The 26,173-nt window shown below is 33.3% G+C and overlaps 5 protein-coding genes and 1 pseudogene across 5 annotated transcripts; 3 read left to right on the top strand and 3 right to left on the bottom strand.

The window, feature by feature from the left end:
• The first annotated feature begins 107 nt into the window (after positions 1 to 107).
• On the top strand, positions 108 to 3,014 carry LOC110419845 (receptor-like protein EIX2). The gene has a single exon (XM_021432970.2). It carries the CDS (start codon positions 108 to 110, stop codon positions 3,012 to 3,014), a length of 2,907 nt encoding a protein of 968 aa, XP_021288645.2.
• Positions 3,015 to 4,069: 1,055 nt separating this feature from the next.
• Positions 4,070 to 4,553, top strand: LOC110419362 (uncharacterized; annotated as a pseudogene).
• On the bottom strand, positions 4,553 to 8,490 carry CKS (Nucleotide-diphospho-sugar transferases superfamily protein). The gene is made up of 8 exons (XM_021432369.2): positions 8,091 to 8,490; positions 7,236 to 7,281; positions 6,623 to 6,709; positions 6,402 to 6,526; positions 6,113 to 6,252; positions 5,811 to 5,862; positions 5,601 to 5,711; positions 4,553 to 5,143 (listed from the first exon to the last, which is right to left on the bottom strand). Exons 1-8 carry the CDS (start codon positions 8,346 to 8,348, stop codon positions 5,051 to 5,053), a joined length of 912 nt encoding a protein of 303 aa, XP_021288044.1. The 5' UTR covers positions 8,349 to 8,490; the 3' UTR covers positions 4,553 to 5,050.
• A 7,246-nt stretch (positions 8,491 to 15,736) lies between these two features.
• LOC110419750 (uncharacterized) lies at positions 15,737 to 16,093 on the bottom strand. Its single transcript, XM_021432845.1, has one exon. It carries the CDS (start codon positions 16,091 to 16,093, stop codon positions 15,737 to 15,739), a length of 357 nt encoding a protein of 118 aa, XP_021288520.1.
• Positions 16,094 to 17,754: 1,661 nt separating this feature from the next.
• LOC110419748 (protein DOWN-REGULATED IN DIF1 11-like) lies at positions 17,755 to 18,108 on the top strand. The gene has a single exon (XM_021432844.1). It carries the CDS (start codon positions 17,755 to 17,757, stop codon positions 18,106 to 18,108), a length of 354 nt encoding a protein of 117 aa, XP_021288519.1.
• Positions 18,109 to 25,091: 6,983 nt separating this feature from the next.
• On the bottom strand, positions 25,092 to 25,566 carry LOC110419555 (mitochondrial import receptor subunit TOM7-1-like). The gene has a single exon (XM_021432651.1). The coding sequence runs from the start codon at positions 25,492 to 25,494 to the stop codon at positions 25,276 to 25,278; it is 219 nt and encodes a 72-aa protein (XP_021288326.1). The 5' UTR covers positions 25,495 to 25,566; the 3' UTR covers positions 25,092 to 25,275.
• Between the last annotated feature and the right edge of the window lie 607 nt (positions 25,567 to 26,173).

Genomic DNA, 26,173 nt, shown 5'->3' with positions numbered 1-26,173 from the left:
GCTTTATTTAAGAAGGGCATTGCCCGAGCTCCTAGTCTCAAAAAACGCAACACAATCATACTGTCATTGTTATAATTTAGGCAATTTGGTGTTGCTTGATGATGGTTATGATGTCAGGGGCAAGGTCCCAGCTTCTCCTGCTAGTTTTATTTGTTGCAATATTTCATCTTCTTGTTCAAGAGAAATCCACCACAGCTGAAGGCTTGATAATGTGCAATGAGGGTGAGAGACAAGCGCTCCTCGACTTCAAGCAAAGCCTTCAAGTTGTAGATCAGGTGGGCAATGGCGGCCTCTCTTCATGGGACGGAAAGGATTGTTGTGCTTGGACGGGTGTCTACTGCAACATCTTTAAAGGCTACGTGGAAACTCTCGATCTTAGTGAACGTTTCTGGCTTGTATCAGGTACAATTAGTCCTTCATTGCTTAAACTGCAACATTTGAGTGGTTTATTTCTAAGAGAAAATGATTTTAATGGCAGTCGCATCCCTGAGTTCATTGGTTCTCTCAAAAATTTGGTTTACCTCGATCTCTCTCTTGCTAATTTTAAAGGACCAATTCCTTCTCAGCTAGGAAACCTTTCGAAGTTGGAGACTCTTTGTCTGGGTTCTGTTTTAGATCCAAACTACCTCTACAATATGAACTTTAACAACAAATTTCCAAAATTATTTAGTGGAAACCTTGAGTGGCTTTCCCGTCTCACTTCTTTAAAACACCTTGATCTCAGTTTCACTAACCTTAGTAAGGCTAGTGATTGGTTACAAGTAGTTAACCAGCTTCCTTTCCTTGAAAAGTTGTCCATGAACGATTGTGATCTTCCAAGTGCCTTTCCTTCATCTCTTTCCCTCGTCAACTCTTCTACATCTCTCACCAGCCTGCATCTGTCTGGTAACTATCTCACTTCTTCTGCAATATACCCATGGTTGTTTAATGTTAGCAGCAACCTTGTGTTCCTTGATCTCTCAAGGAACCAGTTGAAAGGTCCAATTCCAGAATCTTTTGGCAACATGGTTGATATGGAATATCTTTCTCTGAGCCACAATCAGCTTGAAGGTGGAATATATAGATCTTTTTGGAGTATGTGTAGTTTGAGATATTTAGTAATGGAGTCCAACCATCTCAGTGCTTTTGGATTTGTGCAAAACACATCTTTCGGTACAGCTGACTCGTTGGAGGATTTGAGATTAGCTCAGAATCAACTCATGAGTTCTGTGCTAAATGAAGTGGCAAACCTATCATCCTTGAGAGTACTAGATCTTGGGTACAACCTTTTAAAAGGAACCATAAGCGAAAGCATTGGACAACTGTCCAACCTCTGGGTTCTACGGCTTGCTGGGAATTCTTTTGAGAATGTTGTGATATCCGAAGCTCATTTCTCAAACCTTACCAAGTTATGGGAGTTAGACTTATCTTACACTTCCTTGACATTAAAATTCAACTCTGGCTGGATCCCTCCTTTCCAATTGGGGGATATACTCCTTAGCTCTTGCAAGTTAGGGCCTCGATTCCCAGAATGGCTTAGGACTCAAAATTTGGTCCGTGCCCTTGATATCTCTGTTGCGGAAATTTCGGATTCCCTTCCCCATTGGTTTTGGGACCAATATTACCAAATGGAGTACTTAAACCTCTCTTTCAACCAGATCAATGGTACTTTGCCAAGTAACTCTATTGAAATGAGTCGTCTAGATTTAAGCTCTAATAATTTATCAGGTCCATTGCCACGGGTGCTATCTGTTTTGCTGTCCTTAAACCTCTCCAAAAACAAGTTTTTCGGCTCAATCTCTTCAATTTGCAATATAATAAATAAAGATGGTTTGAGAGTCCTTGATCTCTCGATTAATCAATTTTCTGGTGTGGTTCCTAACTGTTTTGCACAATTTCCAAAGCTAACAGCTTTGAATTTGGCTGACAACAATTTGTCGGGCCCAATTTCAAGCTCCTTGGGATCTTTGGCTTCTCTTGAAATGCTCAGTTTACATGGGAATAGATTTGCGGGAAAATTACCTTCATCTCCATGGAACTGTACAAAATTAAAATTTTTAGACTTAAGCGACAATAGATTATCAGGAAAGCTATCGTTGTGGAATAGTCAGAGTTTACCACGGTTGGTTTTTCTTAACCTTCAAAACAATCAGTTTACTGGGAAGATACCCTTTCAACTCTGTGGACTGAAACATATTCAAATCTTGGACCTCTCTGTAAATAAAATCTCTGGTACCATACCAGGTTGTCTCAATAATTTCACTTCTATGGCTCAAAAGGTGGATTTAGATCAAAGGATTGAGCATCTCTTTACAGTACCACGGTTTGGTTATGTAACTAATCATCCTTATGGAGCGTTCGTAGAACTCAACTATGTTGATGAGGCATTGCTTGTATGGAAAGGAAAAAAGCAATTGTATGCAAAAATTCTTGGCCTGTTATTAGTCATTGATCTCTCCAGTAACAAATTAACAGGAGAGATTCCGGAAGAAATAAGTAGTCTTCAAGAATTGATTGCATTGAATTTATCAAGAAACTTTTTGACTGGCCAAATTCCTCGAAAGATTGGGCAATTAGGACAATTACAATCACTTGATCTGTCAAGGAACAAAATTTCAGGTAGCATCCCACCAAGCTTGTCTGAGTTGACATTTTTGGGTAGCTTGGACTTGTCCTATAATTATTTGTCAGGGAAAATTCCATCAGGAACTCAACTACAAGGCTTCGATCCTTCTATATTTTCCCACAATCACGGACTCTGTGGTCCTCCAGTCACACCAAATTGCTCAGGATCAGTGGAAGTACCTCAAGGTCAACTGGAAAGAGGTCAAGATGATTTTGATGAATTCTTGGAATGGTTTTATGCTGGCATGGGAATTGGATTTGTGGTCGGTTTTTGGGGATTTTGTGGTGCTTTGTTGTTCAAGCGTTCGGGGAGGCATTCCTATTTCCGTTTCTTGGACGAGGTGAAGGATTGGCTCTATGTTACATATGCTCTGCAGAAAGCAAGGTTGGAGAGGAGAATTCAGGCCTAAAAGGTACCGCTATTTCAATAAGTTCAAGAAGGTAAAATGCTTATGACATTTACTTTCTCTTTCTTTCTTTAATCTCATTTAGCATGCCTTTATACAGGTAGCACCTTATACTTCCATAAATTAACAGAACTCTATATTATTTTTTTTGTTCTCAGGTCTGGCTGGAACTGCAGCTGAAGGTAATTTCTCATGCTTGTGAGGAACACAAGTAAATCAATAAATCTTGAAGAAAAGTGTGTCATGGTTCTAGGGTTGTGCTTGTTTCGCTATTTGTAAGATTCCCATAGAAGATTTCCTTATTCCTTTTACTTTTGGTCTTTGTACAAATGTTGTCAAAGAGTGATGATTAGGCCTAGATTGATTGTTTTCTTTGTATTAGTGAAAAAAAGAAAAGAAGAAAGAGTGAAGATTTTCTTTTGACGACCTTGTTTTGTTTGAGGAGCTGTTTTCATGAAATTGAAGTATTTTTCTCACGTATTGCTGCTGGGTTTTTAGTTACTCTTATGTTTGTTTCTTTTTGCATTGATCTGCCTATTGGACACTATGCTGTTCAAAAACTGAACCCAAATTAGGCCCAACCTGCATTCATTAGGTTTGACCTGGTGACAACCTCAGTCAAAAGAGCCAGGACCTCATTCTTATTCTCATGGTTCCCACTTCTCATGCTTTACTCGTGTCAGTATACGATCCCGGACTCCATCTCAGCATCCTTCACTTAAACCAACCTTTTCTCAGGCACGTGAAAGTAACATACCAACCAAATCAGCAGCAAAATCTCATTACGACACATGTACAAATTCCATTGGCTCGTGAAGTGGACTTGCTAAGAAACTCGGGAAAAATCCATGCGGAATCCCACCAAATCGATAATACTACATTTCATGGACAGTCAAAGTTCAACTCTCTTTGTCTTTAGTTTCTCTTTGAGCTCTTTCGTTCACATTTCCTTCCTATTCTCTTTTTTCATGGAAAATTCTGAGTGTTTGAAAGAGAAGCAAGAGTTGAAACGTTCCTTTCCAAGCAAAATTAGGCAGGGAACCAAAGAAAAGTTTCCTATGGAGGAAGTGAAGCTGGCTGCAATTGCAATCAGCCTTAACGTACGGTTGAGATCATCCGATATGCCAATTTGCATGCAAGAGCATGCCCTCCGTTGCAGTAGGCAGCTTCTTGATTCTGCTCCCAAGACACGCCCTAACCTTACTCACTTGGCTCGAGCGATCAAAAAGGTACATGCATTAGTATTGATCATGCATCCATTCATAATTCATCCATACATATACACAAATTGTCATGTGTATTTAGGCTTCTTTTTGTGTATATCAAAAAGGGTTTGTGAGGACACAGTGAATTATGTGTTTTTAGGAGTTCGACTCGGCGTACGGACCAGCATGGCACTGTGTGATTGGAACGAGTTTCGGATCGTTTGTGACTCACTCGGCAGGTGGCTTCGTCTACTTTTCAATTGACTCATTGTCCATTCTTCTCTTCAAAACAGAGGTTGAGTTAGTCACGGAAGAGAAAGAGGGCCAAAGGCTTTGAATGCTGACTGCTGAGTTTGAAGCTTTGGCTGATCTTTACCTTTGACAATTTTCAAAGCATAGATGCTTGAGTAGATATGAGCTTAATTACTCGTTGGCTAGTTCTATTTTCCCAAAGATATTGCACTAATTCAGCCTGTTCCAAAGTGGATTAAGTGTTCTAAATCTGTTTAATGCAAGTTGTGTAAGTAAAGGAATTGAAGCCGATGGACGTTTGTTTTTCCATTTGTCTTGTACCAAAGTTTCAAAGTCTGATTATCTGTGAGAATCTGCCAGGTAAAATTTTTACTCCCAGTGAATATTTTGGCACGAAAATTTCTGTCAAAAGTGACTTATTATCGATGAATTTATGATGAAAAATTTTACTTAAAAACATTTTTCAATTCCTTCCATTCTCTTTCCTTCTGTTTCCTAAACAACATAGATGAACAAATACATATAACCTATTGCATAAAAGGTTCAACTATCAATATCAATGTCTGATTGGTATTCTCTGAACTAAGACAAGTTTCTCTCACACATTAGAGATTCTATCTTCTCCACATCTTCGGGTGTGTCAATCCCATGGGCCTCGTGGTCAACCTTTATGACCTGCAATAAAGAGTGTAAGCGACTTAAATGCTAATTACCTCAGTTGCCGACGTAAATCATTGTAATTCAGTCTGGATAATCAAAGACCATTTCCTTTGCAAGGAGGTTAGAAATTAACTGAGTTCGGTCCAAAGACAAGTGTGATTGGAATAAAGGAAGAATGAAGCTAAAGTAGAGGTGCATATTGCAGTCTAAACTAATTTACCATAAGGATGTTATGGCATCTTTGGAAAATTAATTCACCCCATGCTAATATATCTCATGGAATGAAAGCTCCATTATGAATATCAGAGGCACGAAGGATATATTATCTCGAGTATAGTAAAAAGTGAAAAGGACACTCTAAACATAATGAAGAACGCAATGATTGCATCCACAAAAAGTGGTATAATAAGTTTACTATATCTTTGTCCTATTGGCAAAATGGTTAAAGAATGGCATACGATTTTTACCATACCTTCATCTTATAGCCATTCTCAAGGACTTTAAGCTGTTCTAGATCCTCTTCCAATTGCAGTGGAGTAGGCTGAAGCTTTGGATATATTTTTAGAAATTCTGAATCATAGCTCTGTTCGAAGAAAATTCACTATCATTTGAAGAACAAAAAATTGCAGGAAAAATAGATTTATTTTTAACTTTAAACTATAGAAAAATGCCATCCCAATACCTGAATTCCAAGATGAAGCAAGTATGGAAAGTGTGGGTTAACGTTTGCTGATCTATATCAAGTCAATCAACAAATACATTAGTGCAAATCTATAACATAAGCAAAAGGAAGCCCCAAAGGGGCTTCCTCCTCTAACCACATGGAGGCATAGGAAAAAAGAGAAAAAGGAAAGAAAAAGAGGAGGTAAAAGGAGAAAGAAAAAAACAGGTAGAAAGCGGCCCGTGTGCAACGAACGGGCCATAGTCTAGTGCAAGTAAAACAAAACATGTAATACACAAACACATAGAGATGTATAATCTCACTTGTTAAATGGTATCAGTCCTCTAGAGAAATAAATAGCATAACCACGGTTATCTACCACACATTTCACTCTATTTGGATCAAAAGCATCTTCAGGTTTCAAAGAGGTGACAGCAGTGCTAAACACTGCATCTGGTGCTGCCTGCAACACAAGTAGACCATTTTGACACAGCATAAAACAATAAGCACTTATACAAGGAACAATATATATGATAGCAGATATCAACATCAACTATAAAGCAATAGAACCAACATAGACCAATCTACTTTACAAAACGCAGAATGACAAACCTGCAGAGCTTTAACAACTCCATCTATTATCTCAGGTTCAATAAGTGGTTCATCCCCCTGAATATTCACAACAATGTCATACTTCTTCTCTAGCTTTCCAAGTGCTTCATTACATCTTTCAGTGCCTACAAGTTACCAAAGAATGGATACCACCATGTCAAATGTCAGGATATCAAGTATAGAATGAATATTAGTAACATGATGAGAATCATGGCTCCCACCATTTTGACAAGACTCTGATGTCATTATCACATCAGCACCAAATCCTCGACAGCATTCGGCAATCTTTTCATCATCCGTAGCCACAACTAGACCAGAAAGGAATAATTAAGTCAGATGTTATATAATGCAACGAGAGACAAAGCCAATTCAGAAAGAACAGTTACAGGACATCAAAAATTCAGAAACAGTGCACTGAACTATCCATCCCAAAGGGCCAGAAGCAACCATCATTAGATCCCTATTTCTGATGCTCTCATATTTTGTTCATAACATTAATCCTAAAGTATAAATCATCAATGACAAGGAGATTGCATGATTCAGTTGCTATACCAAGCAGATCCATGCCTTCCACAGGCAAGAAAAGCAATTTATACTAATAGGATGTGTGATAAACAAGATAGAACAAAGATAATATATCAGTCATCAATCACTGCATTAAAAACTAAATGCATGCTTTTTGTCATGCAGTTGCCTAGCAATCTAATCAACTCTAGCTCATAGACAGTTATTTGATTAAATAAAGAATCAAATGATTTTAGCACAAACATAAACCTTTCCCCTAAACTTTTTGAATCACCATAAAATTAAATGGAATTCAAGTAGCAAACATACCTATATGATCCAATGTAGTTGCCAATTTTGACCTTTCCCAAGTTCTCTGTTTAAGGCCAACAGAAATGTCAGCATTAAACAAACACGAAATATCATCAAATTTTGGGAAGCAGGAAGGAACTGGGCAATGAAAACTGCAACTTGCGCAAACCAAGTTTTCATCCTCATCATCATGGGCAAAACCAGCTGCTCATGTTTTATTAAAACTTCATTTAAATTAAACCTAGGCATATAATGTCATGCTTCCGGACATAAGCTAAAAGCGATCTCCAACAGGATCTTTCAATCAATGGAAACTAACTTTTAACATGCAAAGTCCTTCGAACACATTAAACTCAGATCTTTATCCTAACCAATATCACAAGATTGATTGCAATTAAACAAACTGGAATTTCTGAGTTCAAATGTGGTTCGACTTATTCCTAGTCTCATATAGACCATCTTGCATCTCACACATTCAGGATCCTACAGAAGATTACAAAGAAATTTAAACGCTCTCAATACAAAATTCTTGATCTATAGTATTTTTTTTCCCAAGTATAGAATTTTGATCCATTTGTTCTCAGGAATGTAATCAAAATTCTAAAATATTAATTACAATGGTCCATTGCAAACTAAACTATAACATGCTGGCAAATATAAAAATTGGATCTTTTTCTTTTTCTCTACTATTCTCTCCACATATGTAAAACACTAGAAAATTAAAAATTACCTCCTTAATCTCCTAATTTACATTAAAGGAAAACCCCTATCGAATTTATTAGCAAATTACAACCCAAAACAATGCAACATAAAAAGGGCACATAAAAAGTTGAAAATTTAGATAAAATCAGGGGAGTTCAACCAAAAGGGCACCTGAATCATGGGTTTTCCAAGGATCTGAACCAAAGGCTTGCCTTGGAACCGGGAAGAGGCAAACCTGGCGGGTATAATGCCCACGACCCGGGACCGGAACTTCTTGGCCCCACCCAGATAGGCACGGGCACCTATGGCCACGGCAATTGCTGTACCAGCTAGAATGCTGTGAACTATCCAAGCTTTAGCTGTTGAAGAAGACGAAGAAGAAGAAGAAGAAGAAGAAGAGGACGAAGAGCAAATTGACATTGGGTTCATGTCTCTTTGGATTTCGTCTGAAAATTTTTCAGTTTGGCTTTAGAGAGAGAGAGAGAGTGGAGGGACAGAGATCTGGAGACAAGAGTGTTTTAACTGTACAGAGTTTAACCGGTTTGCTTCAGTGGCTTCCAAGGCATTTTTGTGGAAGATAAAGTAATGTGTGGATTTTGTGGTGTTTTCTTTTGCCTTTTTTTCTTTTCTTTTCTTAGCAATTAAACTCTATTTATGATAATAGTATTATATTATTTAAAGCTACTTATTCTTGGAACTTTTAATTCGAAGCAACTCTAAACTTGTATTGAAAAGGTGAAAGGAATCATGTTATTAGAGAAATTCAAGATCAATATGTAATCAAATTAAATTAGACAGTTAATTTTTTTTAAAGCTTAATCACGAATATGATAGTATTAAAAAAATAATGATTTTGATTTGGTTTGACTAAATTAAATATAATCATTTAATTTGAAACAACCGAGTAACTCTTTTATTTAAACTGATTTTACCATTGGACTTTCCTAAATTATTTCAAAATGTTGGTTGAAAATTTTAATCATTTTTTAATTGTATGAATCACTTTCAATCATGATAATTTTTTAATTGGTTGAAAACTCTTTTAATTTTTTTAACTTGATCTTAATTCTTAAATTTTTCTCTTTTAGATTTTTTCACATTTCTTTTTTTTTTGTCCTTTCATTGTGAAATTACAAAAAGATAAAGTTCTTTTTATCTTTTTTTTCTTTTTATATTATTATTATTTATCCATTTTTTCAATTTTCTTCTATTTGATCATATGTTTTAAGTTTCTATAGATTTTCTTTTTCAAATTTTTATGAATCATCAACTATATTCTTTCTTTTTTCTTTTTTGTTATGTAGTTCTATTTTTTACTTGTTATGTTTTTCTTTTTTTTTTTTTTGCTATATGTTTTCAATGATTTTAGTCTTTAAAAATTAAAAAATTACTATATAATTTTCAAATATGCTTTGTAATGTTGCATTATTGATTGCTACTTAAAATTTCACCAATATATCATTTTTTTTATTAATCTTGATTATATACGATATTTTTATATACTTCATGTTTTATATTTAGTTGAAAAGAAATTATCTTTTAAATATTTAGTTTTTAAACAATACTGATTATATAAGAAAAAATTATTAATCTTATATATCGTATTTAATTATTTTTCTTTATCTTTGACCTCTTAATAAAAATTAGTCAACTCTGTCCTTATTGGTGACTGTCCTCAAAAATTCTCTTTCTTTTCTTCTTTTAATTTGAATAAAGAGATTAAAACTCAAACTTTTGAATAAAAAATACAAACACTTATCATTGAATTATACACTCAAACGTTGTTCTTCTAAAATTCTTAAAACAGAACAGAAACCATGAAATTCATGATAACTTTTTAGGAATAAAGTACCTTTGGGACCAAATCTTTTAGGAAATGGCCTAGCAATTCACCAAATTTGAATATCCCTTCACCTAATTACAGATTCTGTTCTAGGTGTTACCAAACTTTACCACTTTAGAAATCTTGAAAGCTTTCTATGGAGCCCTGATTAAAGTTTTGCTTGGAATGGAAGAATTAGCTTTTGAATGTAACATGTAGTGTACTTTCTTGGGCAACTTCTGCGAAATCCACAATCTAAAAAGAGAGAATATACCCAAAATTCCAGACTCCATTATATATAGAGAATATACCCATGTATCGATGATCTACACCAAATACCTTTACCAAGAGTTTGATATCCAAAATGGAGGCAACTCTCAAGCAAAGGGGGTTTTCCAGAAGCAAGATAGCCGAGTCTTGCCCTCAAGCCACCAAGCCTACTTCTCATCAGAAATTTGGTAGTAGAAAGGTTAGTCCAAGCCCACATCCTACAGAACACAGTTCCGCAAGAGGTGTTACACATCAGAATCGGAAAAACGATTCTTCTTTGCAGAAGGTGTCTCCGTATTCTGCTTGGGGTTATGCTGATGAAAACATTGATTTGAAGGCCACAAGCTACATTTCATATGTACGAGAACGTTTCAAGCTAGAGATAGACAATTGATTCATATATATTGCAGCCAAGTATCATCAGGAAATGGTTTAGACTTTGGACAGTGTATAGTAGAGTGCACAACTATTAGTACCGTTTGAATTCTTCTTTATTCCTTAATTTTCTAACAAATTGTCCCATAATTTTTGTGCACAATAGTATTGAATACTTCAATTAAGATTTTTCAATTGAAACATATGGAACAGAATGTGTGGATTAGATCCATGATCTAATTTTTATGAGGTTACCCTTTCTGTCTGTTTAATTTGCTCATTCTCCATAAATAACATTCTTCCTTCTTTTGTCCTTCTTGATTTAATGTGTTCATTGAATTCCTAAAAAACAACTATAATTAAAAGATTATGCCCATTAATACGTGATCGGGTGGAATTCTTATAAACACTGCTGAAGCTAAAATGTCTTTAAGATATTTATAACATCTACCTTCTCTTTACCCTATAAATGAATATTTTCTTGATACATCAATTCTTGCAACAATACAAAAGTATTCTGCCACGACCATAACATGAGAAGTTAGTATTCATTTAGCATAATGGCAAGTTTCAATGTTTATATTGCTTTTTGTGTTTTGATGATTATGACCAGTGGAGCTATCATGGCTGGTGACGTTGATTCGATTAAAGCAAACAATTGTAAAACTAAGATGATAATGTATTGTGTTATCGAGGTTTTCACTAGTACATTCAAAACTGAAATTGTTTTTAATAATTGTTGTCATGAACTTATAGGACTCGATCAACTTTGTCTTAATGCATTGGTGAAGAAAATTCTTAAAAATCCTTTATTTAAAAATAATAATATATCAGTGATCTTATCAATGTCTGTTCAAATATGGAATAAGTGAATTTATATTGCAATCTTTCTCTTTAAGAAGTTAATTATTTATTTTATTAATAAAATTATAAAAAGAGGTTACTTTCAATATTGTTCTTTTTTGAATAAATGCAAATCAACTTCGTTATAATCTTCATTTTAATTATGCCATGATAACGAAAAAGTAAAATTTAATATGATTTTGAATAAATAATGATGTTCGTAAATACAATAAATAATTTGTAAATAAAAATGTATTTCGTAAAAATGCATATAGGGAAAGAGTCAAACCTGGATGGTTGAATTGCTATCAAACCATTTTATCCCAATATACCAAACATTGGTGACTGCCCAACATTCCCTAGAAAATTCTTTAAACAGGGGAAAAACCAAGAAATTTATCCAAGCTTTTTAACAATAAAGCACGTGGGGACCTACCCTTTTTAGCAAATGGACAGGCAATTGTCCAGTTTGGAACAATCTTAGGTTGCTTCCGTTTTTAGACGCAGAATATGAAAAGATTCTGTTATAGGTTGAGAACTTTCTATGAAGTTATGTTCTGGTTTAAAAAAAAGATAGTAAAGCTTCGGACCATAACTCTTTAAAGTAGATTTCACATCACAAACATTGAAAACAGCCAGGGCATGTATCTTTGTTGGGCAACTTCAGGGAAATACTCAGAAAACGCGGTTGAAAGCTCTTACAGAGAAACATACGACGGAATATATCCAAATTCTATTTCTTCCCCATTCACTCAATTTCTAGAATCGATCAAATTCTATATATAGAAGAGATTTCTGATGGTCATATGTAACTAAACATCTCCCTCTCTAAGACGCAAAGTTCAGGCGAATGGGGTTTTCCATAAGAAAGCTAGCCAATCATAAGTCTTTCACTCATGTTGCTAAGCCTACTTCCTATGAGCAGTTTGATAGGAGCAAGGTTGGTCCAAACTCAGTACAGCCTGCTCGACACGATTATGCGAGGGGTTTTACCGATCAGAGTTTGGCAGACTATTCCTCAATGCCAAAGGTGTCTTCTTCTTCTTCTAATCCTGCTTGGGGTGGTGACGAGAATGTTGATGAGAAGGCAACACGCTACATTTCCCATGTCCGGGAACGTTTGCGTGGAGAGTGTTGATTCTTTAAAGTAGCAAGTACCAGGAAATGCTTTAGAGGGAGTAGTGCCATTTCTATGACTATGACCTTTTCTTTCATCAACAATTTATAATTTTTGTACACTTTTTGCAATTAAACAATTAATATACACTGAAATTTGTCTTAGTTACGAATGCAAATGCTCTGTTCTGATTTTCTGCGTCTTTTCCTCCTGCCTCTTCACGACATAATAAGCCTTGTTTATGCCCTGTATGATAATAAAAACTCAAATAAGAAATAAAACTTAATCTCATAATCCAATCATTTTAAGCAAAAACTTTCAGTTAATTTGATTAAAATTGAAAATTGTTCACCCGAATAAGTTGCTACCACTTTATTTCTTTTCAACCAATGTTGAGCAAAATTAAGGTTGATCGACAAAACGTGATTTGCCAATTACTAGTACAGGGATAAAGTGGGATTTACATGTGATTGCAGTCGTTGGAACAAGTCCCCCATTAAATAGATAATCCTATAATTAATATGTTTATTAAGGGTGAGCGTGACTGGCTTGGGAGCCCAGCTCGGTAACGTGGGGTTGTGACTAGAAGGGGTATTAACATCCTCGAATATCTCAGAGGGTTGAAGTTAACCTTTGGCTCTGTGAGGATCCTGTGCGCCCCCTAACCCTGCGAAAAGGGGACCGTCCTCATTCCTTTGCTCTGTTCACAATAGTATTAGTTCGACTAATAAGATTACATCCTAATTATTTATTCCTTACTTTGCTCTGTTCAAAATAGTATTGAATACCTTGCGAAAAGTAAGATCCTAATTCTTTATTCCTTACTTTGCTCTGTTCACAATAGTATTGAATACCTTGCGAAAAGGGACCCCTATCTTTTGAATTCTTCTTTATTCCTTAACTTGCTCTTTGCTCTGTTCACAATAGTATTGAATAGTTCGATTAATTAGATTACACCCTAATCTAATTTTTATTAGTTATCTTTTCTTTTTATCTTTTGAATTTGTAATCTAATTTTTATTACGCTATCTTTTCTTTTTATCTTTTGAATTCTTCTTTTCTTTGTCCATTTAGTCATTCTTGATATATAAGAAACTTTCTTCCTTTCTCAAATTCATCGAATTTCTTAAGAAACGAATATAATAAAGAGTTTGTGCACCCAATCAGGTAGAATACTTATAAATGCTATTGAAGCTTAAATGAATTTAAAATTTTTGTAACTCTTCCTTGCCTTTGTCCTATATTTTCTTTCTAAATCAGTTCTTGCAGCAATACAAAAGCATTCTACCAACAACTGAAACAAGAAAAATGAGTATTTCTTGAGTGTAATGGCAAGTTTCCACGTTTATATTGTTTTTGGTGTTTTGGTAATTATGACTAGTGAAGTGGTCATGGCTCGGGATGTTGATCCGATCAAAGCAAATAATTGTGAAACTAAGATGACAATGCATTGTGTTATTGAAGTTTTCACTAGTATAGTTAAGATCGAAACTGTTTTTAACAATTGTTATTATGAACTTATAGAACTCGGTCAACTTTGTCATAATGTATTGGTGAAAAAAACTCTTCAAAATCCTTTATTTTAAAATAACAATACATAAGTGATCGTATCAAGAACTGCTCAAGTATGGACTAAATGTAACCTAGTTGGCAAGAATGTTTCGCCCACTCCTTCTCCTTGAAAAGGTTAGTAATTTATTTTTATTAATAAAAATTTTAAAGAAATAATACTTTTGGTGTCGTTCTTTTCTGGATAAATGCAAATCATTTCATTATAATCTTCAGTTTGTTAGTCTATATTAAGATAATGAAAAGTAAAAATTCATGTGAATATAGTTTTGGGTAAATGATGATGTTCATAAATATAAAAGGTATTTCATAAAAATACATACAAATCTTTGAACTTTTATTCCAATCTTTATATAGAATAATATTTATAGACGCTCCATTTTATCTTGGGCAATTTTTGAAAAATTTGAAGTTAAATTAAATTAAGACCATTTTTTATAAGTAACAAATATTCTAACAATACAAAAAAAAATGAAGTTTTCTAATAGAGTATTCCTTGGGAAAAAGTCAAATTTCTGTACATATCTTAACCCTTTTATTGAAATCTTAATAAAAAATAAATTTTATAGACACCGCATTTTATCCGGAATTATTTTTGTAAATTTTGAAACTAAATTATATTGAGAGCATTTTTTTATAATTAACCCAATTTTAACATTACAAAAGAAATTAACTTTTTATGATAAAATTCCAATGAAAATTTTCATCATTAAAATATAGAATGTAATGTCAATGGTCGAAAAATTAAAAAATCATCTATAAATCTTTGAAATTTCCAATGCAAAATTAGGTTGAGAAAGGTGAAAAAATGTTTAGACAAGTAGGTTAATCCGTCAGTAATTGAAATGAACGGTCTCACATCTATAAATCTTTGAAATTTCCAATGCAAGACTTAAAATTGGATTAATTATTAAAAAGTGGTCTCAGCCTTTTCTATACTAACCTATTCTTATGTATATGGGCTTCATTTTATCTTTTGATTGCACGGCTCCCCCGACAACTGGATGTCTCTAAGCTTCGATCATGTCTTTTTGCTTTTGAGTCTTTGCCATCTTCTCCACCTTTTCTCACAAGTTTCACATTATCCATATTTTGGTATGGAATGTACGCGGATTGGGGAACCCCCTGCAAATCAGTATGATCCCTCAAGTAATCCGACTTTATAAGTCTTGCAGATTGTTGGTTAGGGGTCTCCTTGCAGTTCAGGATAAGGACTCTTTTTTCATTCTTCGGTTCAAAGATTGATTTTTTGTGTTCAAGGATCCTGGATTTATCTTAATTCACTGACAAACAAGCTATATGGAAAGCCTCATGCTTATTCGAATTGTTTTCCCCTCTAGTTGGTGTTGCGTTGGTCACTTTTTCATGATCAAATGCTCAGGGTAGAGGATGGGATGTGTGCATTTCAGTTTTGGGATTTCGGATTTCATCAACGCCATTGTCTCATGTGCACTTACGGACTTACCGCGGCCAGGTTTTCACACAGAGTCTACTTCCTCGCGCCTCCTGTGTATTGTTTTAACACTCGATGCTGTCTTAATCGCCGATAACAAGGGCCTTTCCTTGGTCTTTTCCAGCTCTTCTTTATTTTTCTTTGTTCAGTTCATTTCTCTGCTTTGTGTCCATGTTGTGTGGTTGTTTGTGTCTGGAGTCATTTTGTTTCAGCTTTTTTCATGCGGTGCTACTGCTTCCACCTTTGGGTAGCGGTTGCTCTTTTTGTACCTACCTTTATATTAATGAAATCATTTTATGGCTGAGAAAAAAAAATTAAGAATTTCAGTTTTTTTAATATTTATTGATAAAACTAGATTTTTGACCTTCCTAATAAGGAGAAAAAGAGGACGAAACATCTTTGTTAACTAAATTGCACTTATTCCACACTTGCGCACCTCTTGATAAAAGGACCCATGTATTATTATTCTTAAATAGGGGATTTTGAAGAGTTTTCCTAATTAATGCATCATGGCAAAATTGACCAAGTCCTATAAGCTCAATGCAACAATTATCTGTAACAATACCGGTCTTGAATATACTTGTGAAAACTTTAGTGACATAATAAAATGCCATCTTAGGTTCACAATTATTTGCCTTGATGCGATCAACATCACGAGCCATGACCACTCCACTTGCCATAATAGTCAAAACTCCAAAAGCAACATAAACATTGAAACTTGCCATTACGTCTCAAGGAGTAATTAGTGTCTCTCGTTTTGGTTGGTAGAATACTTTCACTACAAGAAAACAGATTTTTTCCGATGGAAAAAATTCCGTTGGAAATTTTCTGTTGGAAATTTCCAATGGATTTCCAACGGAATTCCAACAGAACTTTTTGTGAATATTTTCGACGGATTTCCAACAAAAATATTCCATTAAAAAATTCTGTTGGTAATCCTATTTTTAAAATTTTTTTACTTAGAATATAATAAAAATTTTTTATAAATTTTATTAATCTTTTATAAAAAATAGTTATTAATAAAAAGAAATATATACATACTGAAGTTTATAATATTTAAAAAAGTAAATATGTTTTCCTTTGCTTATTTTTTTACATTTTTGAAAACTTTATTGAATAAAAAATAACTTAAATGTTAATATGTTTATTTATAAATTTGTCATTAATTTCGTATATATATATATATATATATAAGTAATACATATAAACATATACTATTAAAATTGACATATTATATACTTATATTTATTATAAATAAGTAATTAATATTTTACAAAGTAGTAAATTTAGTTAGTAATTAATAAACAATATATTATAATTAAATAACAAAAGAATTGATTTTAGTTTAATATAAATATATTAAAGTTTTATTTTTATTAATAATTATTCATTTATTAAATTACAATTGGATTCGAGTAGTGAAACCACTACCCGAATCGGTTTTAGGTAGGGTACGGGTATCACTTTTCGGATACCTGTTACCAGAACCCGATTAAATACTCATCTAAATAATTAAAAATAATAATTTTTGTGGCTGATGTGATTCAAACCCAAAGATGAGAGGAGCATAACCAAAGCCTTTACCATCTGGACAAACAATTTCATCAATTTAATGTTAACAAATATATTATAAATAAGGCTTCCACACTTGTGAAAGGAACAAATGCAATCTTTTCCAGAGAGCTCAGCGCTGCAGCGCTACTGCCAAAACACAACACCGCGACACCAAGAAACCAAGGCCGCGACGCTGGGTAATTTCCATAGTTTTGGACTATGGCAAAAACCCATCGCGGCTCCAACAAATTTATAATTGTTTTTTGGTAGTGTTTGGTATAGCTGCAAGAATTAATTTGCCTGGAAAATGATTATTTATAGGATAACCACGAGGAAGGAGAGACTAAGATGCATTCAAAAACGTTTTAATGAGATTTCAGGTTCAATAGCATTAAGTTTTTTGGTGTATGAATTAATTTGACAAATTTTCAATCAGAAAAGTTGTTTAATTAGTATAGCATTCATTTATAATTTTCAGTTACAGAATATTTTAAAGGAAAGTTACATTAGTCTGAAAACAAAATTTTTGGCCACCATATTATGTTTGATAGTTTGTGACATTAATGCTGCATATATGAATAAAAAATATAAGAAATGAATATAATTGGAATTCTTAAAAAATGAGTATAATTAATAGTTTCTACCTATCAGTACCTGATTAAGTTGAACACATATAAATGCTATTGAAGCTGAAATGTCTTTAAGGTTTTTATAACGTCTTCCCTCCCTTTACCCTATAAATGAAACAATTTCCAGGCAAATCAATTCTTGCAGCAGTACAAAAGTATTTTGCCAACGATCAAAAAAAGAGAGTTAGTATTCCTTGAGTGTAATGGCAGGTTTCAACGCTTATATTGCTTTTGGTGTTTTGGTGATTATGACAAGTGGAGCGGTCACGGCTCGTGATGTTGATCCGATCAAAGCAAACAATTGCGAAACTAAGATGACAACGCATTGTGTTATCGAGGTTTTCACTAGTATATTCAAGACCGGAACCGTTTCTGATAATTGTTGTCATGAACTAATAGGACTCGGTCAACTTTGTCATAATGCATTGGTGAAGAAAACTCTTGAAAATCCTCTATTTAAAAATAACGATACATCAGTAATCTTATCAAGGGCAGCTCAAGTATGGAATAAGTGTACTTTAGCTGGCGAGGATGTTTCACCTACTTCTTCTCCTTGAGAAAGTTATATTAATAATTTATTTTATCAATAAAAATTCTAAAGACATAATATACTTTCAATGTTGTTCTTTTCATATAAAAAGGCAAATCAATTTCATTATAATCTTCAGTTTGTTCGTTTATGCCATGATAATGAAAAGTAAAATTCTTTTGTGAATATAGTTTTGGGTAGATGATGATTTTCATAAATACAAAAAGAATTTCATCAATATACATACATACATACCTTAGCACTCTTATTCAAATCTTGATGTAAGAAAATATTTGTAGACAACCCACTTTATTCGGGGTCGTTTTATAAATTTTGAAATTAAATTAGATTAAGACCATGTTTTATAAGTAACCAAATATTTTAAAATTACAAAGAAACTGATTGTTTCCAAACGAAATTTTCCTTCAGAAAAAGTCAAATTTTCATACATATCATAGTATTTTCATTTAAATGTTGATATAAAATAATATTTGTAGACACCCCATTTTTGTCCGGAGTCATTTTTTCAAATCTTGAATTAAATTAAAGTAGGACCATTTTTTAATAATTAATCCAATTTTAAGGCTACAAAAAAGCAAAAAAAAAATGATCTTTTCCAACGAAACTCCAAAGAAAAAGGTTGTCAAAAATTTCGTGGCTGAAAATGTAGTAAGTGTTATCAGAGTTCTGTTTCTTTCCCATTCACACAAAATCCTACGACTCACTCCATTTTAGAATCGATCAAACTCCATATATAGAAGAGATTTCTGATCGTCATGTAAAACTAAACATCTCTACCAAATATCTCCCTCTGCCGAAGCAACTTTCAGGAAAATGGGGATTTCCAAAAGAAAGCAAGCCAATCAGAACTCTCTCTCACGTTGCTAAGCCTACTTCCTATCAGCAATTTGGTAGCAGCAAGCTCAGTACCGCCTACTCGAAACGGTTATGGGAGACCAGAATTTGGCTGACTATTCGTCAATGCAAAAGGTGTCTTCTTCTTCTAATCCTGCCTGAATACAACTAAAAGGTTCAAATTGAACCCGCAGCTGTGCACAACGTCCCACATCGAATAGATAATCTGTAATTAGTATGTACGTTAGTCATAACCGTCGCCTCGACCGCCGCCGGCCTCGGTTGCGTGGGCCAGAAACCTAGAGGGGCTGTCGAACGGACGAAGGCGATCCCGCAGAGGTTTGGTGTTACCCTGTGCTTCTGTGATGTGGGCCCGTGCGGTTGGTCTGTATGTCCCTTTGTACAAACGATTAGCTATTTTCCTTTTCAATTCCACCAAATAATATAATTTTTATTCGGTTATCTTTAGTTTGTCTATTTCCCGGTTCTCTTTTATCTCTTCAATTCTTCTTTATTCCTAAGATTGTGTAGCTTAGATCCATAATCTAATAATTTAATTTTTATTACGTTATCTTTTCTCCATCTATTGCCTCATTCTCCATATAGAAAAATCTTCCTTTCTTTTTTTTTAAAAAAAGTTATGCTCGTTCCTTAATTTGCTAACAAATTGTCACAGAATTTTTGTTCACAAACACTATTTTACTAGTTCGATTAAGATAATTTTTTATAAGTAAACAAATGTTTTAATACTACAAAAAAACTTACTGTTTCCAATAGCATTTTCTGGAGGAAAATTTCAAATTTCTGTACATATCATTTTATTTTTATTTAAATCTTGATAAAAAATAATATTTGTAGACACCCCATTTTTGTTTAAGATCTTTTCTTATAAATTTTGAAATTAAATTAGAGTGAGGCCATTTTTCAATAATTAGAGTAACCATTTTTTAATAATTAGTCCAATTTTAACGCTACAAAAAAATTGACTTTTTTCAACAAAATTCTACAGAAAAAGTTCGTCAAAAATTTTGTCGCTGAAAATGTAGTAAGCAATGGCAACTGTTGAAAAATTAAAATAATTTTGTCAATAAAACTTTGAAATTTTAAATGGAAAATTTTGTTGAAAAAGGTGAAAAAATGGCTAAACAAGTAGGCTAAACTGTCGGTAGTCATAGTATCAAATCCATAAAAAACTATTGAATTTATCTATGGAATTTTGCTGGTGATGAGGTAATTAATTGGCTAGGGAATTCCATCGATGAAATTAATAAAAATAATCATAAATAATCTCTTTCTCATTTTGACTTAAAATTCAAATCCACAATTCATAACAAAAGTTACTATTGAAATATGACATTCAAATTTAACTTGAAATTCAAATTAAAATACATAAATATTGATTAAGATATGATACAAGGACACCAAACGTTAAATTGGTGTGAGAATGCCCACTTTAGCAGTAATTACCAAAGAAATACCTTAATCAAAACTGTACACGACACAAACCTCTTTGTGACATAATCGCCTCTATAAAAAAAACCAATGTATGTATGAAACAATTTTAAAACAACTCCAAAAACATAAAAGCCACCATATGGAGCACTATAAGCACACAATAACACCTCAGCGCAGCCAAGGAGCACATGACAAAGAAGTAGCAATACGAAGACATTACAGTTCTAACATTTTGTTATTATTTATTAAAACATTTTGTTATGTAACATTAATTTCTCCACTCTTTGAAGATTTTTCATTCCAAATCAAGAAAACCCAATAAATGCATTGGAATCAAAAGTTTAGGATCATGATTTATTTAATACCATGGGATACACTGCAAATGACAAAGATAATATTGTTTTAATATTTATTGATAAAACTAGATTTTCAACCTTCCTAATTAGGAGAAGGAGAGGGCGAAACATCTTTGTTAACTAAATTGCACTTATTCCATACTTGTGCACCTCTTGATAAGATCACCAATGTATCATTATTCTTAAATAGAGGATTTTGAAGAGTTTTCTTGATTAATGCATCATGGCAAAATTGACCAAGTCTTATCAGCTCAATGCAACAATTATCCGTAACAATTCCGATCTTGAATATACTTGTGAAAACTTCAATGACACAATGCAATGTCATCTTAGTTTCACAATTATTTACCTTGATGGGATCAACATCACGAGCCATGACCATTCCACCTGCCATAATAGTCAAAACTCCAAAAACAACATAAACATTGAAACTTGCCATTACGACTTAATTAGTAATTGTTATCTCTCGTTTTGGTTGACAGAATACTTTGGTACTACTGCAAGAATTAGTTTGCTTGGAAAATATTTATTTATAGGATAACCGTGAGGGAGGAGATAGTAAAACGTACTTGAAAAATATTTTAATGAGATTTCAGGTACAATAGCATTAAGTTTTTCAGCTTATGAATTAATTTGCTGAATCTAAAACCACAAGAATTTTTTATTTATTTGTGACATTAAAGCAACAAATATGAAAGCACGATGGTTAGCTTTCCATGTTATTAGTACAAAATTATCATTAAAACGAGAGGTTATGAGTAACATAATAATTAATTAGTTATTCATCTATTCTTTTTTGGACACATACAATGTTGAAAGTCGTGGGCATCAATAAGAATGATGAGGAGCTGGTGGAACAATGGCGGCGAGAGGAATAGACTTGTGGGAAAGCGAACATAGTTCGTGGTCGGAACCGTTTAAAGATGAGATCTACAAATGGAATAAAAACTTTATTGTTCACTAGAATATAACCAAATAAAATAAAACACAAATAATTTGTAGAAAAGTAATCAAACAATCCCTAAATAAATAAGTAAAAACTAACATTAAGTACTTAATCAAATTCTTATTTTGTTGCTTTCAACAAAAAATGACTAAGATTGTAAATTCTAAATCAAAATCACCAAGTAGAAATTATTAAATAAATAAAAAAATTTAAAGTTGAAAATATTAAAAATAAAATAAGTAAATAAATCAAACTTACCAATTATCATGACATAAAAATTGAGTTATAGACAAAAAGTTTTTTCCACAGAGAATACTGGCCAGCAAAAAGGTGTAAAAAAGTTTTTTTTTTTTTTGTTTCTATGGTATTTAGTAAAAAGAAAAAAGTTATTGGCAGTGTGGCTAATTTGGGGACCTTTCCATTTCATTGGAGTGCCAATTGCAGGCCTTCTTAGATTTAAGTTCAAGCTTTATATTGAGGTGAAGAATATATATAATTCTTTTTTAAAGTAGTGATCTACATTCCATAATTCTGTTCTTAATCAATCTTCCTTATGATTCCCTTTGATGCTTTATTGTTCTTCAGGGTTTTTGGATAGGCTTAATATGCTTTATTGTTCATTACGTTGGAAAGAAAATGGACTAAAGTTGAGCTTGAAGCAGATAATGGTAAGGAAACTGGCAATTGGATATGCATTTTGTTGGATCATTGAGAATATTAATAAAAATTAAATGGGCCAAAATTTGACGAAGTGGAACTGGTTGTTGATTTGGCATCCTATTGCAGTGGCTGTGGAGAGCTTTGACCGTGTTGAATTGTCTGGCAGAGGCTGGCCTCTTGTTCAGTTTGACCGCTTAATGCCATTCTTGATTTCGAGCTCACGCGACGAAGCTAAACATAAGCTATATTCTGGCCATAATTCTGCCTTTCGTTATCATGGCATAAATTAAGAAATTGAAACATAATAATGAAATTGATTTGTATTTATTCAATAAGAATAATATTGAAAGTATTTTTTTTTTAGAATTTTTGTTAATAAAATAAATTATTAACCTTTTCAAAGAGAAAGAGTGGACGAAACATCTTCGACAATTAGAGTACATTTATTTCATATTTGAGCAATTTTTAATAAGATCACCGATGTATCATTATATTTAAATAGAAGATTCTAAAGAGTATTTTTCACCTATGCATTATAACAAAGTTGATCAAGTCCTATAAGTTTATGACAAAAATTATCAGAAACGGTTTTAGTCTTGAATATACTGATAAAAACCTCGATAACACAATGTATTGTCATCTTAGTTTCACAATTGTTTTTTTTTTTTGATCGGATCAAAATCACGAGCCATGACCACTCCACCTGATATAATTACCAAAACACCGAAAGCAATATAAATATTGAAACTTGCCATTGCGCTTGAGGAATACAAATTTCTCTTTTGTTCTGATCATTAGCAGAATACTTTTGTACTGTTGCAAAAACTAATTTATCAAAAAAATGTTCATTTGTATGGTAAAAGGAGAGAAGAAGTTATAAAAATCTTAAAGAAATTTCAACTTCAATAACATTTATAAGCAACATTTAATTATATTCATTTCTTAGGAATAACAATTAAAACATTAAATTAAAAAAAAGTTATAAGGAGAATAAGTAAATAGTCAAAGAAAGGATAACCTAATAAAAAATAGATTATGAATCTCATCTACACAATCTATTCTATGTTTTTTAATTGAAATATCTTAATCCAACCATTGAATACCATTTTGAACAAAATTTTGGGACAAATCGTTACTAAATTAAGGAATAAAGAAGAATTCAAAAGATAAAAAGCTAGTCGCTTGGAAGAGAAGGGATATTGACCTTGCATCTGTGGTGGAAGTTGGCCACCAATTCAATCAAAGAGTTTGATTATTGACATTGCAACCCATCCATGCAGGGTGAGGGTCCCTTTTCATTATTAGTTCATACCATCACTACTATTTTTATTTTCATTATTAGTTCTTTGAGAGCTGTTTTTATACTAATTAATCAAGAAACATTAATCCCATTAACCCCAAAGCTGCAACATTGGCAAGCTTGAATGTTTACGTTGCTTTAGGAGTTTTGGTCATCGTGGCGAGTGGAGCAGTAATGGCTAAACGAATCGATCCCATCAAGACATATAATTACAATAAGAAGATGACTTTACATTGTGTTATGGAGGTTTTCATCAACATATTCAAAATCAAGACTGGAACTGTCACGTATGACTGTTGTGACAAACTTGTCATACTTGGTTCAATATGTCATACACTGGTAAAAAAGCCTCTTCAAAATCTTATTTTCCGAAGAAGCACACTAATATGGAATAAGTGCTCCTTAATCAGCAATATTTCACCCAATCCTTCTCCACGAGAGAAGGTTCATATGATTTCTTCTAATAAAGTTATACTTTAGAAGAACAATACTATCATATATTTTCCAATTTGCTGCCTTCATATTTTGCTCAACAATAATGTAATACAATGAACCACAACTTCATGGGAAACTAAATTATTGTTGTTCTTGTTACATATCAAACTATGATCTTAAACTCAATAGAAGCCGACCTTAGCATTCGATTCATTTGTAAAAATTTCCTTTAATTAAAGAGCAATTTTTTTTTATCAAATTAATCAAGTGAAAGAAAAATGTTTTTTCCTTCACTTTTTCTAGCTTTTGAAATTATCTATATCAAATGGACGACAATGCATTTCTAGAAGAAAGACGATGAAAGATTAAAGATGTGGATGCTCCACTATGAAGTCCTGATGTTTTGTTTGAAAAAAGAAGATGGTAAAGATTTCGACAATAACTTTCCAGTCTATAACACATCACAAATATTGAAAACAGTAAGGGGCATGCAGGGAAATACACAACAAACACATGAGGGAATATATCCGAATTCTGTTCTTCTCCATTCACTCAATTTTTAGAATCGATCAAACTCTATATATATAAGAGTTTCTGATGGTCATGTGTAACTAAACATCTCTACCTAATACCTCCCTATACTGAAGCAACCTTCTGGCAAATGGGGTTTTCCAAATAAAAGCTTGCCAATTATAAGTCTTTCTCTCATGTTGCTAAGCCTACTTTCCATCAGCAATTTGATAGCAGCAAGATTGGTCCAAGCTCATTACAGCCTACTCAAAACAGTTATGCCAGGGGTTTTAACGATCAGAATTTGGCAGACTATTCGTCAATGCAAAAGGTGTCTTGTTCTTCTTCTTTCTAATCCTGCTAATTTCACTGATGGAATGGTTATCACATCCTACTTGGGGAGGTGACGAGAATGTTGATGAGAAGGCAACAACCTATGTTTCCTATGTCCGACAACATTTGCATGCAGATATCTAATAACTTCATCTCAATCATGGGGAAAAAGTAGGATCCAAATTTTCATAAAACGTACTATTTATAATTATTCATTCATAGGCTTATATAAATAAACCCAACATCATACCTCTAAACATAACACTGTAGTTTCGACAAATAGGCTCCAATCCATTACACAAAGTGCAAGACCAAGATCTGGGTGTTAGAAAAAAGGCAACCGAATCAAACAGGGCTCAGGAGTTGATAAATTTGGGGCTTGGGCTCAGAGTTCATGCCGATGATGATCACCAAAGGAATGAAGCCATAATGTGTTACCACTTTGGCCTTCTTCATGGTCCATGTGCTCCACTCCTTCAAGCATTGTGCAATCGATTTCTCCTCCGAGCCTTTCGATCCCTTCCCTGCTTTGCCTTTGCTCTTTAGTGAAACCCTAGACGCCATTACAAAAATGTTGTTTATTTTTGTCAACTCTTCTCAGATTTGTTAGAATAAACCTATAGCATCATGAAAACAAACAAGCAATTAGTTCAACAATTTTAGAAATGCTGTAAAAGAAATAAATATATTCTATAACATTTGATATAAAAGAAAACCAATTATGATCTACTCAGACTCACTTTCAACTAATTATTCAAATTAAGCAAACATTTTCTTAGTATCTAGGAGCAAATTTACAGACAGCATTCAAAATGAAAAATTTAACATACCAATCAAAACCCAAAATGAAAACAACAAGTGGTAAATTTTGTATTAAAAAGATAGACACAGACACAGGATTGAGTATATACAGCATACAAGATTTTACAGATTTTCTCCAACTCCCTCAAAAACATAGCAAAATGAAAATAAAACAAAACATTCTTCGGTTTCTTCTCATATTTATGGGAACACCAAAAATAATTCACGTAATGTAATAGGTAAAATAAATAATAATAAATGAAAAAAAGGAAAAGAGGGTAAAAGAATTTTGACCTTGCTGCCATGGCAGCCACTTAGCTGGCTACTATGACAGTCTTCCCCTCTCCCCAAGAAAGACCTAAAAATTTTCAGGCGAGGGCTTTTACGCTTGCCATTTTACATTCCCCGGATTACAGGAAAAGGGGAAGTTTTTGGAAAAAAA

Source organism: Theobroma umbraticum, unplaced genomic scaffold, assembly GCF_002168275.2.
Source record: "Theobroma umbraticum cultivar Fairchild unplaced genomic scaffold, ASM216827v3 scaffold_67.0, whole genome shotgun sequence".
NCBI lineage: Eukaryota > Viridiplantae > Streptophyta > Magnoliopsida > Malvales > Malvaceae > Theobroma > Theobroma umbraticum.
The sequence above is the reverse complement of the archived record's forward strand: the minus strand, read 5'-3'. Positions and strand labels throughout refer to the sequence as shown.

What these genes read in the sequence shown, in the direction of transcription:
- LOC110419845 (XM_021432970.2), top strand. Translation starts at nt 108, where the DNA reads ATGATGTCAGGGGCAAGGTCCCAGCTTCTCCTGCTAGTTTTATTTGTT.
- CKS (XM_021432369.2), bottom strand. Translation starts at nt 8,348, where the DNA reads ATGAACCCAATGTCAATTTGCTCTTCGTCCTCTTCTTCTTCTTCTTCT. An exon ending in GGACTGATACCATTTAACAA is followed by an intron (nt 5,863 to 6,112) that starts GTGAGATTATAC and finishes GACTTGATATAG; the next exon opens with ATCAGCAAACGTTAACCCAC. An exon ending in AGAATGGCTATAAGATGAAG is followed by an intron (nt 5,144 to 5,600) that starts GTATGGTAAAAA and finishes TCTTTATTGCAG; the next exon opens with GTCATAAAGGTTGACCACGA.
- LOC110419750 (XM_021432845.1), bottom strand. Translation starts at nt 16,093, where the DNA reads ATGGCAAGTTTCAATGTTTATGTTGCTTTTGGAGTTTTGACTATTATG.
- LOC110419748 (XM_021432844.1), top strand. Translation starts at nt 17,755, where the DNA reads ATGGCAGGTTTCAACGCTTATATTGCTTTTGGTGTTTTGGTGATTATG.
- LOC110419555 (XM_021432651.1), bottom strand. Translation starts at nt 25,494, where the DNA reads ATGGCGTCTAGGGTTTCACTAAAGAGCAAAGGCAAAGCAGGGAAGGGA.